At 52.9% G+C, this 19,229-nt stretch overlaps 1 protein-coding gene across 1 annotated transcript; it reads left to right on the plus strand.

Moving 5' to 3' along the window:
- The first annotated feature begins 17,318 nt into the window (after positions 1-17,318).
- LOC130143455 (olfactory receptor 14A16-like) lies at positions 17,319-18,377 on the plus strand. Its single transcript, XM_056326142.1, has one exon. It carries the CDS (start codon positions 17,367-17,369, stop codon positions 18,375-18,377), a length of 1,011 nt encoding a protein of 336 aa, XP_056182117.1. The 5' UTR covers positions 17,319-17,366.
- Positions 18,378-19,229: the final 852 nt, after the last annotated feature.

Raw genomic sequence — 19,229 nt, forward strand, 5'->3', positions numbered from 1 at the left:
CTGCCTGAATCTCCTCACAAGTTGACTCCTGGTCATCTCTGGAACATCCTGTGCATTTAGCACTTTTAACGTCACAATTGTGTTTCTCCTAGAATGTTTGCATGCACTCCACTTCCTCAAAGGAATGAACCCAGCCTGCCTGACCCAGAGGCTTTTGTACGTTTGCATCCAGGATGGTGCAGCTGGACTCCTGTGTCACATCTCTGTAATTTAAGGGGCTTGTGTAGTGAAGATATCTATCAAGTTCCCCAGAGAGTAAAGCACCAGTGTAGAGCTCAGCTGTGTGAGTGTGCAAAGTTGGGGCAAATAACAGGGTGGGGGCACACGGCAGGGTGTCCTGGTGTAAATCCTTGGGTCACGGTGAAGGAAGCAAGGCAGTAATCGGGTGGGACACAGGGCTCTGCTCAGTGCCATGTTCCCTGGATACCCAGGGGAAGCTGCCCCAGGTGCCCCAAGATGTCCTAAGCATCAGTCGTTTCCTTTGCTTGTTGTACACCCCAGTCGCTACGAGGAACATTTGCTGCATGGTCAGCTCTGTCATCCTTAGTGGCTCAGTGATACCCAACTCCATTGCAACTCTAAATGTAAATGGAGCCACTTTCCTCCTGTCACTGGTTACACACAAGTCCCATAGCTCTTGCCACAGTTGGCCACTCAGCCAAGGCTGTGGTCAGACACCTCCAGCCAGATCATGTCCTCACGGCTTTGCTTTGACAAATAGTGAAGTAAACCACTGACTGCAGTAATCCCACCAACTGGCCTGGGTCCAGTCTTTCACTCTCGATGTTATCTCAAATAAACTCCAGTTTCTCAGCCTCTCCTTGTCCATAACATGATCCAGGTCCCAACCATCCTTCTGGCTTCTGCAGGACTTGCTCCAGTCTGGCAGGGTCTTTCTTGTGCTGGGGAGCACCACTGTAGGCTCAGTAGTCCTGATGTGGTCCTGTGGAGGGTTAACCATGGCCAGCACCCAGCCAGCCACCCAGCTCTTCATCTGCTCCCCTGACTCAACAGGACAAAGGGAGAAAATAAACCAGTGATGCTCCTGAGTCAAGGTACAGGCAGAGAGACTACTTACCGATCCCTGTCATAGCCAAAGATGTGTTGTCTTGCCAAAGATCAATTTCATTCATTGCCAATTAAAACAAGATGTTGATTGTGAGAAACAATGACCAAAACATTGAAGACCATTCCCCAGTTTCTCCCAGGGCTAAATTACTCCATTGATCCCAATTCACCTACACAAGCACACCCTGAGAGGTGTAGGGGGGATGTTGAAGAGGGTTGATGGCACAGGAAACCGCTGCTGCTCCTTCCTCGTCACACTTCTGCCCTGCTCCAGCATGGGTCCTCTCCATAGACCCTGCTATCTTTGCGGTCAAGGGTATGCGTTGTTCGTTTCATTCTGTCTTGCTTGTGTCCTTGAAACTCAGAGAATGACAGAGAACGTTGACATTGGAAGGGACCTCTGGAGATCACCCAGGGAAACCCGCTAGGAGAGGCACGGCCAGCTGCAGGAGTGGTCTGGAAACTAGGACCATGCGCGGCAATCAGTTAGCTGAGGGGAATGCGCTCGAGCTTGTCTAGACAACAATTAACATGATGAGGCATGTTTGCAGAGCACAGGGGAGTGGGAGACGGATGGCACCAAGCTTGGCGCCAAGGAAAGGTAACACCTTGCGGTTAATTGCTGGTAGTTAACCACCAATCAGGGATTGCCTAGTATGCAAGGCTTAGCTTCAAGAACCAATTAGTTTAAAACGCGCAGCTTCTGAAAGTGTATAAAAACGCGTGCTTCTGTACAATAAATTGACATTTGCTTGCATCAAGCTGCGTCCTGTCTCTTCATTCACCGCAAATTGGTGACCCCGACGTGATGCGTTTAAGGATCTAACGTGAAGGGCTCTCGAATCGCCTATCTGAGCGACATGCAGCGAATCCCACAGAACTCTGAATGATCTGCTGAAAGGAAGCAGGAGCCAGCCTGAAATCCCTCCGGAGGTGAGAGGTGAGCTGTGGGAAATCCGTAACGGGGAATCAGGCTTCGTCCCCAGAAAGAGACGTATATGGACTCATAAAGGGTCTTCTAGTCAGATCTGGCAGTCCGTGCCTCAGTCTCCTCAAATGGTGACCCCTATGGTGGTGTTCCCAAGCCTTGGAACAATAAGGACGGAACTGGTCTGTACAAAAAGACAGCTCGTGGAAGAGGGCTGCGTTCTGGAGGCGATGTCTTGGCTGAACGATCGTCTTGCTGGCTGGACCAGGCGGACAACCTAAACCCTGAGGATAACACCTGTATTCATCGAGACAGGTGAGCAGCCAAGAAACTTTAGAGACTTTGAAAGAATGAAAGTGTGTACATACAGCAGCCAATTGTATGATGCTGCCGCGGAGGGGAACTCCGTGTCGGGAATGCATTTAACATCTTGGTGGCAAATTCTGACTACTCTTTGCCAAGTGTGGACTAATTCTACTAGCGGTGCTAAACCAGAGGAAGCTGTAAATTCCACCGACAGCGCGACTCTTCTCAAGACACCGTCAGCGATGGCGATTCTGTCCACACCTCCTCTGCCCCCAAAGCTCCTGTCACTGATTGCAGCGACCCTCACAACACAGGACCAAGCACGGGAACAGGACAACTCGGACAATGATTTTATTGACACTGATAAACCTTTTGATCCAGGTCCTATAGATCTGGAAAAGAGCTAGACCTTTCCCCCATCCCCTTGTCTCTCCTGATGCATTGATTGTATTTTGAGGGAGGGTGAAAGGGGGTCTGAGGGATTGGTGGCAGGAATGCAAGTGGGAAACACTTCAGTGATGGGTTTTGGGAGTTGCTAGGGCATGTTCAGTATTTTGTCAGACAAATCAACCTGCAGAGTGGCAGCCTGTGCAATACGAGGCTGTTAAAGGGTTAAGCAAAGCAGTGGGGGAAGGGAGGATTTATAATACATTTGCTATGTCCCTTCTTGAAGTGATGGCAGAGCCTTATACACTCACACTGCATGATTGGAAGTTACTGCTTTGTATGGTACTAACTGATACACTATATGATGTGGTTATTTGATTTTTGTGAGCTACCTGTAGTGGCCTTGACTGAAAACCTTAATCGGGGAATTGCTGTTAACTATGAGCAGATAGCTGGAGCAATTAACTGTGCCGATTCTGTGACTCAGGCAAGGTATGCCAGGGACAACTGTTTGCAAATGAATGAGATGGCTATTAAAGCAGTCAGGGTGCGGGAGTCTTGCCACAGTCTTGCAGGGTCCTAGAGAGTCACTAACTTTAATACTAACTTGATTGATTGGCTTCAGAATATTTTGCAACAAGTCGAACTTCAGGAAGCTCAAGGGTTGCTTTTAAAACAACTAGCTGTGATAATGTCAATGAAAATGTAAACGGGCAACTTTCACAATCGCAACCCCAACATGTGTCAAATGATTGTAACGCAGAACTCACAGCAGACTGTAATTCTCAGGCTGAGTTCTGGAATGCAGCATAACACATTTTTGCTTCTCTAATCTCTTCTGTAAGAACAGTACACGCTCTTAACTTGCTTAGTAAATTAGGCTGCTAGCTTGCTAAACAAAGTAATACTACAAATACTAATTTTTTTTTCTGGCGTATTAACAGATGTTGATTCTGTCCATCATATGTTGCTACAGAACCGAGTTGCTATTAAATTTTAGTATTAGCACAGGGACACAAGTGTGAAGACTTTGGTAGGATGTGTTACGTGAATCTGAGTGACCACTGTGAATTAATTTACAAAAGTATACAAAACTCAAAAGCCTTAAAACAAAGATCTGCAGCAGAGCCAGGGGTGGGATGCCTTTGGTCTCTTCTCACGGCTGGGAAACTTTGGGCCATGACTCAAAAGTATTACAGGATTTATTATAATTATCTTTAACCACCTTATTGATGTTTGCCTTATGTCTCCCATACCTTTTTTTCCTGTATTCAGTGTTTAGTTGATTGTAACATAAATCAGGTCATGGTCACCCAGCTACACACAACCTTTGCCTCTTTGGAATTAACAAGCAAAAAAGAGGAGGATAGAGAATGTCTGGAGAGAGATGTAGGAGAGGAAGCTGGAGAATATTTGACCTAACAAGAGATGAGAGAACAGCTGGGTATTGTGAAGGAGAATAGGAAAGATAAACACGGTTATCTAGTGTTTAATAGGTGTCTGCATGCTTGTAGTGATATAGAGCTAAGTAACTACATGAACAATTCCTGCCCTGAGCCTGGTGGAGCATACAGCTGTGGTTTGTGTCCGGGCTCAGAGATGTAAATAGGGGCTTCTCTGTTTTGGTAAAAGTGTTTCTCTTTGCATAAAAAAAGAGAGAGAATGAGGGGAATGACCCCAGAGGCACATTCAGAGAAGGCATGCAATGTTTCGAACTTTTTGACTGAACCAGTTCTTGTTTGGTGTGCCCTTCCATCTATGTATAATGTTAATCCAAAAGAAGCTGATATTGTTTACACTTTGTCGATAATTGTCTTTCTGTAGATGCTGATGCAGTAGGAGGCTATGATGGGAACGTGTCGCAGCGGTTCTTCTCTTATCCAGAGTAACAGCAGGGAAAGCATTAAAGAGTTAAATCACCTTGTTTGGTAGGCAGTTCAAATGTGAGTCAAAATTGCCACTGCTTTTTGGTGTTGGTTCAAGGACATGGCTGTGAGGATTTTGATGGTATGCGCTGCGTTGATTTTAGGCGCCCCATTGCAGCAACATGTTAACAAAATCTGAGAAAATTTCAGCCTTTTTTGGCATCCATTCACTCAATTGGCAGTATTGTTTGTTTGCTATTGCCTTGGTCGCTGTCATGTTTGCAAGGGCCCTGCAGAACATGGCAAACCTGGTACTAGCTGTTCAAAAACAAAAAGGGGAAAGTGTAAAACTGTACGGAACAAAGACAGTGGGTTATTTTGACATTGATAATATGTCTTAGTTGGTTTTTTATTTGTTCTATTACTTGTGCCATGTTTTTGCTCCGTTTCAGGGGTTCTTTTATGCAACAGGAAGGGGGAGATGCAGGAGCGGTCTGGAAACTGGGACCATGCGCAGCAATCAGTTAGCTGAGGGGAATGTGCTCGAGCTTATCTAGACAACAATTAACATGATGAGGCATGTTTACAGAGCACAGGGGAGTGGGAGACGGATGGCACCAAGCTTGGCGCCAAGGAAAGGTAACATCTTGCGGTTAATTGCTGGTAGTTAACCACCAGTCAGGGATTGCCTAGTATGCAAGGCTTAGCTTCAAGAACCAATTAGTTTAAAACGTGCAGCCAGCTCAAGCCGGTTGTACAAGGCCTTGGCTCGGTAGGTTTGGAATATGTCAAGGGGTGGACTTTCCATAACCACTCTTGGCAACTACCTGCAGTGGTTGAACATCCTCAGTTCAAAAAGTGTAACCTTGGCTCGCATGGAATGCTGCATACATTAATAAGACTCTCAGAGCCTTTTCTTCTCCAGACTGAACAGTTGTAGATCTCTCACCCTGTCTTCCTGGGAGCCATGTTCCAGTCCCTTCAAGAAGCTTGGTGGCCTTTTGCAGGACTTTAGTAGGTCAACAACTCCCTTGCTCTGGGAAGCCCAGCCCTGGACACGGCTCCAGATGTGGCCTCAGCAGTGCTGAGAGGAGGGGAAGGGTCACCTCCCCCCATCAGCCAGCGATGCTTTTCCTAATGCAGCCCAGGGGGCCGTTGGCCTTTGCCATGAGGGTGCATCGATGGCTCCTGCTCAGCTGCTTGTCCTCTGGCACCCAAAGGTCCTTCTCTGCAGAGCTGCTCTCTGGCCGGCCTGCCACCAGCAGGATAGCCCCAGGAGGGCTGGATCACGGGCTGGCCTCCTCCAGGGGCTTGCTCAGCACCAGCAGCAGCATCTTGCCCATCTTGGAGACGAGCTTCAGCTCTGGCACAGGCCGCAGGGTGCTACAGAGTCACCTGGGAGAGCAAAGCCCTCTCCTGCCAGGGCTGCGCAGCCCAGGCCTGTTGCCCTCTGGCCTCGGGGACTGCAGCCCTTGCTCTCGTGGTGGGAACGTCCTTCATCCTTCTGCTGCCCCCTGCCACCCGCTCCAGCATCCTCTGCTGGGCAGCAAACCCCTCCCACACAAGGGCTCCCATCCCTGGGTACCGGTGTCCGTGTGACAAGCCTGCCCTTGGCCCTGGTGCCACACCTGAGGTGCTGCAGCCCACATGGGCCCCAGAGCCCACCGCCTGGGGTGCGGGTAGCAGGAGCCCCCTGTGCCACCACAGAGCTGTGACATCAGTGCCGTAAGCGCTGAGGAGGGGCAGGGCAGCTCCCACGCCTTTGGTAGGGGATGGAGACACAAGGTCTGTAGGGGAGACCTACGGGAAAGATGAGGGGAGGGGGGCGCTCTGTGTGATTTCAGGGCAGCTCAGATACATGGAGCTCTTGTATTGGACAGGCAATGAGGTTGGGTGAGAGCTTGAGTGTGGATCAAAGGGGAGAGCAGCCAGGGTGGCACTGAGGGAGGAATTAGTTGTGGTTTGACACTGGCCAGCACGCAAATGCCCAGCATCTGTTGCTCACTGACCCCTTACATGCCCAGCGTGATGGGGGAGAGGATCAGAGGAAAACTAACAGGTCAGGAAAATAACAGTTCAGTAGGAGAAGCAAAAGCTTTGTGTGCAAGGAGAGCAACATGAGCAATTCCCTCACTCCTTGCCATGGGCAGCAGGGGTTCAGCCATCCCCAGAAAAGCTGCTCTTCAGCACATCTATCAGTGACACGGGAAGACAAATGCCATGACCACAAATGTCCTCTTTTCATCCTCCTTTCCCTGAGCTGTTATTGATGAGCACAACGTCCTGGGATATGCAATATCCCAGTGGTCACTGGGGTCAGCCGCCCAAGCTCCTTGCATCCCCCCAATCTCCTTGTAGCGCAGGCAGAGTGTGAGAAAGAGAAGCCTTGGTGATTACTCTGCAGCGGTGGCCAAAACACTGGTGTGTGGTCAGCGCTGCCTTGGGAAGAGACGCAAAGCACAGCACCAGAAGGGCTGCTGTGAAGAAAATGCACTCCATGCCAGCCCGAGCCAGGACAGAGTGACGGGTCGTACAGTCAGGGTGAGGCAGGAACAATGTCTTCTTGAAATGACCTGAGGAAACCTGTGGATCACAGAGCCTGTCTCTTCTGGGGGAATCAGTCTCCTTGGTGATCACTGCACAGGTAAGCAAGGATGCCAGGAGCCCAGGTCTTTGTGGGAGAGTCCCCCAGACCAACCAGGCCACCCACTCTGATGCTCACCTGCACCTGGGACTCCCCAAAGAGGACAAGCTGCTCAGGGATTTGAAGACCAGGGCCACCTTGCTTCTAGTAGTGTGCAGTTGTGGTGTCCGTGATGCCCAGGCATGTGTGGATGGAGAGCAGCAGAGCACAGCCCTGGGGCAGAAGGGAAGGAGAACCTGGCCTGCTGAGGGCACTGGCAGGTGGGATCCCATGGGGGCAGGGCCCTGAGAGCATCCCTAGGCCTTCCTGGCCCTGACCAGCCTCCCCTGGGGCCTCCACCCAAAGCTTTGTCCATGGCTCCAGGAGCCCATTGAAGCCAGGCAGGAGATTCAGCCCCAGCACAACCTGTGCTGTAGGTGTGCGGGTCTCCAGGCACAACCACAGGAACAGCCTGGCCTGTCTATTGACCTTGTTGGTTCGGAATTTCAGGCTCACTTCCCAGCTTCATTCTGAATGGGGTGGCCAATGAAATGACTCCATGGCCCTCCAAGTCCTGGGGACATTCTGCTGCCTCCCTTCCTTCCTGAACTCCCTCCCACATACACACCTTCCTTGCTGTAACGGCTTGTCTCTGGCCAAAAGCCCAGCAGCCACCCAGCCGCTTCCTCCCCTCTTCCCTCCCCAGTCAAGGCCAAAATATTAACACAGCGGTCTACATGTGGTGTTATGAGTGATGATAATGTGGAAAAAAAATAATTTCCCTCACTGTATTGTCAAGGCACCTCTTCATACGCTCCAGGGCACGGCTGGCTGCCTCTGCTACCAGGTCACGGGCTGGGATTGTGTTTTGCCTTCTGTCCCCCAGCACCACCAGGGCCTTTTCTGCACAGACACTGCCCAGCCAGGCAGGTCCCAGGCCCTGCAGCTGCAGGGTGTTAGTCCACCCGAGGGAGGTGCAGGCTCTGCCCTTGGTCCTTCCTGCATCTGTGCAGCTCCTGACAGGGCGGCCACCCCACCTGCCAGGGTTCCCCTCCATGGCATCCCTAGGGCACAGGGATGGTCCTCTCAGTTTGGTGCCACCGACAGACACTGTGAGAGTTGCCTCCACTGGATTATCTTTCCAGCTCTTAAACTGTAAGCAGGAGAGTCCCCTGTGGTGCCCACACTGCCCCAGTATGTCCCAGTGGCCTCCAGGTGGGGTGTGAGCCCTTCCCCACTGCTCTCTCAGCCTGACCATCCAGCTGGTGTTTTACTCTTCTCTTTCTGTTTGCACCCAGAGGTTCATGGCCTCGCTTGGGTAGAACAACGCTGAGGGAGACCATGGGAAGACATTTGTAAAGCTGAGGGAAATGACATCCACTGTGGAGCTCCTCACACACAACTGCAGGCTGTCAGGTTTGCGAGGTAGATGGCAAATCTCATAAGCAGTCATAAGCCATCACAGTGAGAAGAAAATACTCTGCTGAAATGAAAAAGAGAATCAGTAAGTGCTTGGCAGCAAATCCTCAGTAAGAGATGGCTCTGGTCGTACAGGAAACTGAGCATGGCTTTGGGGAGAATGGTGGGGATGGAGCCCAGGTCGAGGAGGTAGAGGTTATGAGGATGAAGCACATGGGGGTGTGGAGGAGGTGATTGCACAGTACAGTGGTGACGATGAGGCTGTTGGCCATGAGGGCAGCCAGGGAGATGCCCAGGAGAGCCAGAAGTGCAAGACCTGCAGCTCCCGCGTGTCTGCCAATGCCAGGAGGAGGAACTGGGTTAAGGAGTCGCCACTTGGCATCTGGTGCTTCCTGGCATAGAGATTGTCTGAGAGGGAAAAGGGTTAGGCAAGACTTTGCTGAGCAAAATCTAACATATTTCTCAGAGGAACCCCACTGAAAAGGCCTCTCTGCTTTCCCGAAGACCTTTACTAGATCTCTCATGAGTTGGTTTTTGCTGAGGGTGCTCCAGGGAGTAGGAGACTCTGCTGTGGGCTCTGCAGGAGTCAGTCCTTCCCTACAGCAGTAGCGAAATAGGAACGTGGCGTGATCTAGGATTAAATACACTCAGGGCATCAAAGGGCTTCACAGCATTGCCACCCCGTGTTCACCCAACTATGGAGCGGAGTTGAGGGGATTTTTCTCTGTGTATTTTGTTCCAGTTGCCCCACCACAGCTGAGGAGTGGTTTTGGCACTGCCATTCCTGCTGCACTCCAGGTGCCATCAGGTGGGCCCTGAGAGGCAAAGAGACAGTCCCTTTGTGCGGACTGAGGACAGCCAGTCTGTCCACCCGCCCTGGTTTCAGCTGCCCTGTGCTGGCAGCTCCTTGACCTGCAGGACTATCACCCCCAGTGCTTCCCAGAGAAGGAACTGGACGCTGCCGAGAGCAGAGGCATCCAGTTTCCAAGTACCGATCTGCAAACTCCTCATGCTGCCTCATCATACCTGAGAAGGATCTCCGCTCTGCCCCTGCAGCCAGGGACACAGAGGGCACATTGCAGCTGCCTGTGCACAGCTACCCAGCAGCATTCCTGGGGTGTCTTCTCCATGGGGCTCCCTGATCACACAGCGATGCCACCGGAGAGTTGTGCCCTTCTGGAGCGCAGCCTGCAGCCACCCAGCTCCTGAAGGTGGGGTGTCCTGAAGTGAGAGGTGTCTCTTTTGGACTTCTGGGAGCTTAGGTATCAGGAGGCAATTGGGAGACCTTACTGCCATAGGCTAACCTGTATGGCAAGACCCCTCAGGCTGGTCTCTCAAGTGCTTCTGAGTCCCACGCCGCATCCAAGTTGAGTGATAAGAGCACGAGGAGCAGAGACAGAAGGGGGGAAGATGGACAAACGCTGCAGCGCTGCTACCAGTGGAGGCAGGATGGGGCAGCTGGGAGGGTATTTGGTGATTTCTCCCCTTCTGGGGTGAGGCCACGGAGAAGGCGACCGAGCCCATGGCTCTAAGTGCAGAGGCTATGCTGATGGTAAAGAAGAGCAGGGGCTTTCTCCAGGGAAGGTGCCTGCCCTGCAGGGGATGGCAGGGAGATGCCTGAATCCCCCCTCCCACAGTGTTTCTGGGAGCAGCTCCCTCTTGCTGCCTGCCCACGTCTCTGCTGCCTGGAGCTGTCCCTGCCTGGAGCTGCTTCTCTGGCCCCATGCCTCCGAGCTACTCAGGACTCACATAGCCATCCCACCCGCTCCGTGCTCAGCTCTGCCCTTCTGCACCCTCCTGGCAGCACGGCACTGCCCAGGGCCATCCTGCTGTGTGCAGGGCCAAAGGAGCAGCTCAGAAAAGTGCTAACGAGAGCTGGGTTCTCAGTGCCTGCTCCCAACCAGCAACATGAATTCTAGTCTCCCACCACCCACTCGGCCCAGACGGCCTTGGGCACCCCTTGTTCCACACACAGCAACTTCACACCCCTGCAGCTGTGCCTGGGAGCAGAGAGCCGCCATGCCTTCTCCCCTGATGGTGTGGCAAGGAAGCCCTCCTCTGGAGCATCTCCTTCTCCTCTGCATTACAGAAACTCTGAGAGTCTTCCTGACACATCCCGTCAACTGTCAGATGTACCCAATTGAAGAGGTCCATCCAGGAATTGCAGAGGATGTGGAAGGAGGGCCATGGATCCTGCAAAGGGTATAGGGATGCTGCCCAGTTACGTAGGGATGTGTCAGGAGGGACAAAGTGTGGCTGGATCTGAACATGGCACGGGACTCAAAGAAGAAGGAGAAGAAGGACTGGTCTAGGCATGTCACTTAGAGAATGAAGGACAAATTAAATGTGCACCCCCAACAAACACAACTGGCAAACCAGTAACAACAGACATGGGGAACCTGAACATGAGTAAGTCTGTGGGACCTGACTAGATGAATGCCTGAGTCCTGAGGGAGCTGGCTGATGGAGTCGCCAAGCCACCCTCCATGCTATTGGAAATGTCAAGTCACTCAGGTGAAGTTCTTGGTGACTGGAAAAAGAGAGACATTGCACGCATCCTTCAAAAGGGTAGAAAGAGGAACCCTGGGAACTGGCCACCTGTCAGCATCAGCTCCATGCCTGGGAAGATCATGGAAAAGATCCTCCTAGAAGCTGTGCTAAGGCCGACGGTGAACAGGGAGGTAATTCAGCACAGCCAGCATGGCTTCAACAAGGGCAACAATTGCCTGAGCAACCTAGTTGTCGTCCATGACCTTCTCTGACACAAGGATTGGGTTTACAGGCTTGTGGTTCTCCAGATCCTCCTTCCTGCCCATCTTGCAGGTGGGCACCACTTTGACTAACCCCCAGTCTTCTGGGGCCTCCCCAGTTAGCCAGCACCGTTGATTATCATCCCTGTGCTGAGGCAGTTGAGGAACAGACCAATGATTTTCACAGTGTTCCTGGATCACAGGTACCATTGCCAAGGACACATTCCAAAGCACTTTGTCCTTCCTGGACATGAGGTTCAGCTGCACCAAAGGTCCTCTGGGGCTTTGGGGAGAGTGGTGGAGATGGAACACGGGTCGAGGAGGGAGAGGTTGAGGAGGAAGAAATACATGCGGGTGTTGAGGTGATGACGGCAGTGATGACGAGGCCGTTGGTTATGAGGGCAGCCAGGTCGGTGGTGTCGTGGTTTAACCCTGGCCGGCAACCAAGCACCACGCAGTCACTTGCTCACCCCTCCCTCACCCAGAGGGATCGGGATGAAAATCGGGAAGGAATGTAAAACGCAAGGATTGAGATAAGTACAACTTAATAGGCAAAGCAAAAAGCCGCGGGCACAAGCAAACAAAGCAAGGAATTCATTCCCCACTTCCCATGGGCAGGCAGGTGTTCGGCCATCCCCAGGGCAGCAGGGCTCCATCACGTGCCATGGTTACTCGGGAAGACAAACGCCATAATGCCAGATGTTCCCAACTTCCTTCTCTTCCCCCAGTTTATATACTCAGCATGACGTCATATGGCATGGAATACCTCTTTGGCTACCCTGGGTCACCTGTCCTGGCTGTGTCCCCTCCCAATATCCCGTGCCCCTCCAGCCCTCTCGCTGGCAGTGCCCAAGGAACCAAAAAGTCCTTGACTTAGTATAAACATCGCCCAGCAACAACTAAAAACATGAGTGTGCTCTCAGCATTGTTCTCACATCATAGCCCAAACAGATCATATACTGAAGAAGAAAATTAACTCTATCCCAGTTGAAACCAGGACAGGTGCTCAGGAAGAGCCAGAAGTGCAAGAGCTGCAGCTCCCATGGGTCTCCATATGCCAGGAGGAGGAACTGGGCGATGAAGGTGCCACTGGGCATTTGCTGCCTCTGGGAATGGGGACCTATCCAATAGGGAAAAGACTGTGACAAGTTAGGGGAGATTTCTCTGAACAAACCCTCAAGCTTTCCTCATCAAAACCACACTGAAAAGGCCTTTCTGATTTTTGGAAGACCTTTGGACGTCCCTCTCATGAGCTGTGGTTGGTCTGGCTAAGGGTGTTCCAAGGAGCAAGGGACTATGCTGTGGGCTCTGCAGGTGTCTGTCCTGCCTTATGGCAAGGGGGAAAGAGGAACTTGGGGTGATCAAAGATTAAACGTTCTCATGGCATCAAAGGGCTTTCCAGCATTGTCACTCCCAGTTCACCCCACTACAGAGTGGGGTTGAGGGGACTTTTTTCTGTGTCTACTGTTTCAATTGCCTCTGGGAAAATTACTCATTACTTTGGAATTAGGGAAAACTGGGACCCAACAGAAGCCTAGCAGTATAGAAAGATTTCTAGGCTAAAATAACTGCATCGCTTTTAGGATGGTTGGCATGGACGGAATCTACTCTACCACAGCTCCCTAAGCAACACACCCTGCCATCTCAGCACCTGCTGATGGGAGTAATGGAGGGTGGAGCAAGTGGAGACCCCACAGCCAAGCTCTGCTGTGCTCCCTGCAGGAAGGGGAACTTGATGGTACCACACAGCTGATGTCACATAAGAAGCTACGAGAGGCTGTCCACTGCTGAGCCAACCATTGAGGCGATAGGACTTTCCTCAGATGAAATAATCTCCCTGTAATACCAATGCACACCTCCATGCCAAAGTTACCCACCTCCAAGGTCCTACTACACCTCCCTGGGCACAGGATACCAAACAGTAACAACAATATGAATGACTGGAGTCACTCAAGCTCCACCAAAATGTCAATACAATGAACTAGGCCAGGACTGAAATAAGTCCGGAGGTGGCGGGTGTTCTAAACTCCTCAATTACCACAGTGATTCAGTGGTTCACTATCTGATAAACACCTCTGTGAACAAAGTGAGGTCAAGTGAGGACCCACTCTCTGGGAATGAAGGGACTTCTTGACCAAGGGAGTCACCTTGGGAAGGATGAGTGACATAGAACAAGGGGTGGAAAGAACACCATTGCCAAAGGAAGGAGCATTCAAGCAAGGAAGTTCTGGCCACAGCCGAAGACAAGCTGGTAAGGTCTTTCAACCCTCATACATATAAAAAAAAAAAAAAAAACCAAAACCAAAAAAACCTAAAAACACAAACCAAAAAACCCCCAGCCAATAGTAAGACAAAGGTAACTGTGGTAGTGACAGATTGCAACCTCCATGTCAAACAGCCCTCAAACGCGGGCAAAACCCCGCTTGGGGAGCGTGTGCAGTCAGTGAAAGCCTTCCGTGGTGCTGCCTGAGGGTGAGCACTAACGTACCTCACGAGTGAGAAACTTGTAACCTATCCCATGTAGGTAAATGAATAAGCAACGTGCTATGAAGTGTCAAAGTGGACAATGAGGGGATAAGTGAGTGGAGACTCCATGGGAACTTCTGGGATCAGTGGATGGGCTGAACCTGTCGTTCCCCCTAGGGACGCCTATAGGGTAAGAACTTTATGCCAGCACTAACTCACGGTAGCTGTTGCTCAGTGTGTTGCTTTAAGCGTGTTTTGCAGTCAGCCTACCATTACTGGCATTCTTTGAACCTTACTCTGTCACAAACTTGCATAATAAAAATCTTCAGCTGAAGCTCATTTCCTATAAGTCTCTGGAGATGTGAGTAGGTGTTTAAGGGCTCTGACTCAATGATGCTGTCAGCGGGGTTCCTGGATAGGTTGGTAGAGTCACCCTCGGATACAGTGGGCTGCCAAAGCACAGGTCTTGGGCAGCTTGGTCAGACACAAGGGTCTCGTCTCTCTTTGGAAACTGCCAGGCTCATTAAAAACCAAGAGTCTGAGGAAACCCCTTGTCGTAACATGAAAGCACTGCTGCACATCTGGGCTGAAGCCCCCCAGCTGTGGCACCAGCCCAGCTCTGCCTGGCCATAAGGCAACCTGGTACCAAGTGTCCCCGAGCCCGGGGGTGCAAAGGCTTTGCTTCAGAGCAGAGACATGGCCTGGGCAAAGGAGAGCTGGGTCTTGAGCCCTCGGACTGTGCAATGAAGTGCTGAAATGGGCTCTGCAGGGCTTACTGAAGCACTGAAGACATCCTCCCTGCCCCTGCCTGCAGACCCACCAGACACACACATACACACACGCTCCTTTAGGAGTACTTGGATCCTTTGCTGCAGTTTTCCTGGTGTCCTCTCTAGTAATGGGTTAACAAAAGTTGATACTCCTGCAGAAAACTTTTTCTAGTAAGGGAATTGCCACTGCTGGAAATAAGTGTGTCCCCCCAGGAGAGGCAAGGCCCATGAGGGATTGCCTCATCCTGCTGCCCAGCAGGTTCCCCTGCAGCCCCAGGGACACCTGGAGGGAGCCCAGAGGGGCAGAGGAGGGAGGCAGGGAGAGCTCAAAAGCAGACCTTGGTGGGGGGCTGCTGAGAGCTCCCTGCTGGAGAAATCTGCAGAGCCCTGGAGCCGGTAAGTGTGTGGCTGCAGGGCAATGCCTCTGCAGTTCCTAGCCGGGTCTTCAGCAGCTGGGGCCCCCCCAGCCTGTGGGACCGTGTGGGAGCCTTTTGCTGTGGAGGAGGCCAGTGTGCTGCAGAGCAGGGCTTCCCTGCTGCAGCGTGGGAGGGCCAGGGCATGTGGGCTGCCTTGTGCCAGGGCCGGCTGCAGGGCTGTGAAGGTGGCTGTGCAGGCAGGGGTGCCCAGGGCTGTCCTTGCCAGCAGGGTCCCTGCAGCCCAGGGGGCTGTGTGCTGGGGCAGGGGCTCTGCCGCCTGCCAGGGGCAGCTCTCAGCCTGCTGGGGGCTCCCGACAGCTCTGGGGGCGTATGGACCGACCCCTGATAGGGAAGGATCTCTCTGCTGTTGAGAGTGTGCCGCAAGGGTGAGCGCTGCTTAGAAGTATAGGTTACCCTCAGAATATGTCTGGATGAGACTTTTCGTATCGAAGGTCAGCGCAGGGATTGCTATGATAAATCCAGGGCTCTCCTCAATCTGTGTTTTCAGTTTTCTGTTGTTGGGGGCAGGAGAGGGGAGGCAGAAATGTTAATGGAGATCTCGAGTTTGAAGATGTCCCTGAGACTGCCAGCTGTAACTCTGAGTGATGAGGAGGTCTGCCAGGAGCCTCCTGAAGTGCCCTCAGCCACTCCTCCGCCTATGAACAGCAGCAGCAGCACCTTTGCTGGAGCCATCAGGGTCGTTCTGAGCTGCCCTTTTCCCCCTGCGGGCAGGACCCTGTGCCCAGCCAGTGCCCTTCAGAGAGGCACGTTTGTGCGGGGCCAGTGCACAGAGGCAGAGATGTGGTTTTTGAGCACTGACAGGGAAAGACCTGGCACAGGGAGATACGTCCCACAAGGAAAGTCTCCTGACATCCAGGATGTTGCAAGGACTGATAGGAAACTTCAGACAGAATTGTTGTGGAAGGGAGAATCAGAAAGCTCTCTCTGACCATGTGCAGTGCAGACCCCTTTCTCTGAGGCATCCCCCTGGCCTGCTCTCCCCCCAGCAAAGCCTCTGCCCTCAGGGCTGGGGGTCCCGAGGCGTGAGCCACCCCCTCTGCAGCCAGAGCTCCAGCAGAGCCGCGGTGCAGCTCTGCAGCCACGTGCCCCGGTCCCTCTGCAGAGCACAGGGGCTGAGAGCAGCTGCCCGGCAGTGTTGGTGTGTGGGAGGTGGCGAGCAGAGCTGGGCAAGGGCAACGCTGCCCTCAGTGCCTGGCTCGCTCGCCCTGGACACTCTTACCTAGACCATCAGTGCAATTTTACTTCTTTCTCTGCCTTTTTGGGTTAGTTTTATTCTCTAGCTCTTGCTGTCAGGCTCTCTGGGGATGGGTGTTTCAGCTGCAGAGTCACACTCTGACCTTGTGGGTCCTCTCCTGCAGGTGTGTCCATGGGAACAAGTGTCCCAGCTTTCCTCTCACCTGTGGGGCTGTGGGCAATGCCCTATGTGGGGCTGGGCAATGGGCTGGTTCTCCCTGAACCTGATGCTCTTGTTAGGGCACTTGGCTACCTCCTTGAAGTTCCCTTCCAAGCAGCGAGTTGCCCTCCAGAACGGAAACCTGTCCCCTCGCACCCATTAGTGATCTGAAAGGCCCACATAGAAGCGTAGAGTTTCTGTGATGGAGAAAACACTGTTGGGGTGGGTGAAATGAGCTGTGTATCCTTTGCTGTGGGTGGGATGCTGAGTTCTGATGAAAGTCTACAACCTTTACTGGTCTGTGGTGGGTCAGTCCGTTCTCAGCAGTGCCTTGTGGTATTTCAGGGTAACATGGGAGTGTGGCCACCATTCATCTCAGGAAGGTGCAAGCCCACAGAAACTGGGAACCAGAAGGACAGACCACCTCCCCTCACTGTGCACTCACCCACAGGCAATCCTCTTGCCTCACAGACCTCACTCTGTTCCACCGGAGGGCAGCAAAAATGCTCTGCTTTTCTGACATCCGAGAATACGCAACAGGAGAGATGGGGGGGAGCTGTGAAAAAAACTAAAGCTCTCTTACAATGCCTTCACCCTTCCCGTTCCTTAGCACTGGCGCTGCAGACGCTGACCAGCCCTTCCGCGTTGGCACTGGTTTCAGAGGACAAAGTTAAACACCAGGACTGGTCCCTGCCCCCACCCACTGCTGCAGAGTGGGGCTGGCTGGTCAAGAGCCCGTGGGCAGATGCCCTGCTCTTCATCACCCACACGGCCAGCACCAAGCAGGGCTGCAGCCACACAGCTGCAGGAAGGTCTCCGAGAAAAGAGAGGGATGTCTGTGTGTGACGGGGGGATGGTCTGTGGGAAATGGCTTTGATTTTGCTTGCAGAAGTCTCCCCTAAATTATCACTGTCTTTTTCTCCTGTGACAGGACCATATGCCCAGAGGCAGCACATGTCCAACAGCAGCTCCATCACCCAGTTCCTCCTCCTGGCATTGGCAGACACGCGGGAGCTGCAGCTCTTGCACTTCTGGCTCTCCCTGGGCATCTACCTGGCTGCCCTCATGGCCAACGTACTCATCATCACTGCCATAGTGTGCGACCACCACCTGCAAACCCCCATGTACTTCTTCCTCCTCAACCTCTCCCTCCTCGACCTAGGCTCCATCTCCACCACTCTCCCGAAAGCCATGGCCAACTCCCTCTGGGACACCAGGGACATCTCCTACTCAGGATGTGCTGCACAGCTCTTCCTGATTGTCTTTTTCCTTTCAGCGGAGTGTTCTCTCCTCACCGTCATGGCCTATGACCGCTACGTGGCCATCTGCCAGCCCCTGCACTACGGGACCCTGCTGGGCAGCAGAGCTTGTGTCCACATGGCAGCAGCTGCCTGGGCCAGTGGGTTTCTCAACTCCCTCCTACAGACAGCAAATACTTTTTCACTGCCGCTCTGCCAAGGCAATGCCCTGGGACAGTTCTTCTGTGAAATCCCACAGATCCTCAAGCTCTCCTGCTCACACACCTACCTCAGGGAAGTGGGGCTTCTAGTGATTAGTTCCTGTTTAGTCTGTGGATGTTTCATTTTCATTGTGCTGTCCTATGTGCAGATCTTCAGGGCTGTGCTGAGGATCCCCTCTGAGCAGGGACGGCACAAAGCCTTTTCCACGTGCCTCCCTCACCTGGCCGTGATCTCCCTCTTTCTCAGCACTGCCATATTTGCCCACCTGAAGCCCACCTCCATCTCCTCCCCATCCCTGGACCTGGTGGTGGCAGTCCTGTACTCGGTGGTGCCTCCAGCAGTGAACCCCCTCATCTACAGCATGAGGAACCAGGAGCTGAAGGACGCACTGAAGAAGCTGATGCAGTCAGGTGTATCTCAGAAGCAACAAATTATCCATGTCCCTTCACAAGGCATTTCCCCTTCATTTCTGGAAACTCCAGTGTGTTTAGCATTCTATTTGTGACAATCCTGTTTTTCTAGAAATGTCTGAATCTGTTGCACGTGGGAACCCAGCCTGTCTGACCTGGTGTTCTTTGTACATATGCATGGGTGGACAATTAACCTTGACTCCTGGCTCACATCTCTGTAATAAAAGGAGGATTTCTCAGTTCCAATGTTTGGACTTTTGGCACTAATTCCAAAGCCAAGCTGAGGAACAAGCTGCAGGAATTGTTTCCTGAACAACGTCTCTGATCTTGGGTTCTCCATGGCTCAGGGGAGGAGGGCATGGGGCAACACGTTAGGGCATGGGCCTGTGTTGAGCCTTGGCGTGTGGGGGCCCAGTGCCCATGGGAATGGTTGGTGACCAAGAGGGATGTGCCTGGGACCATCTCCCTGGGCTTTCAGGCACCGCTGCCCTGCACAGCAGCACCGCCTGCTCAGGGCCATGCCTGAGACCACATCCCTGGGCAAGAGAAGGTGTCTCTGTGGATGCCCCAGCTGGGGCAGGCTGCTGTGTCCCTGGTGCAGCAGGAGGTGCCTGGGGAGCCCCCAGGCCAGCAGCCTGGTGCTGGGGACAGGGACTGGCCCCGAGGGGCTGCCAGGAGTGGGCAATCAGGGTCCCTGTGAGAGAGGAGCAGCAGACAGAGGGAGGCAATGGCCTCTGTGTCCTCATGCCATGGCTGGTGCCAGCCCTGGGGCTGACTGGCAGGAGGAGACCCCTCTCTGCCCACCAGCATCTCCTGTGCCCTTGTGATGGTCTATGGCCATGGGGTGAGTGCCCAGAACTCTGCAGCCCCCTTTGGGTGGGCAATTGCATGGGGCCAGCCCCGCGTGGGCTGCTGTGTCTGCCTGGGCTGGGGAGAGGGCAGGGGAG

The sequence above is a fragment of the Falco biarmicus genome, unplaced genomic scaffold (assembly GCF_023638135.1).
Source record: "Falco biarmicus isolate bFalBia1 unplaced genomic scaffold, bFalBia1.pri scaffold_30, whole genome shotgun sequence".
Classification (NCBI taxonomy): Eukaryota; Metazoa; Chordata; class Aves; order Falconiformes; family Falconidae; genus Falco; species Falco biarmicus.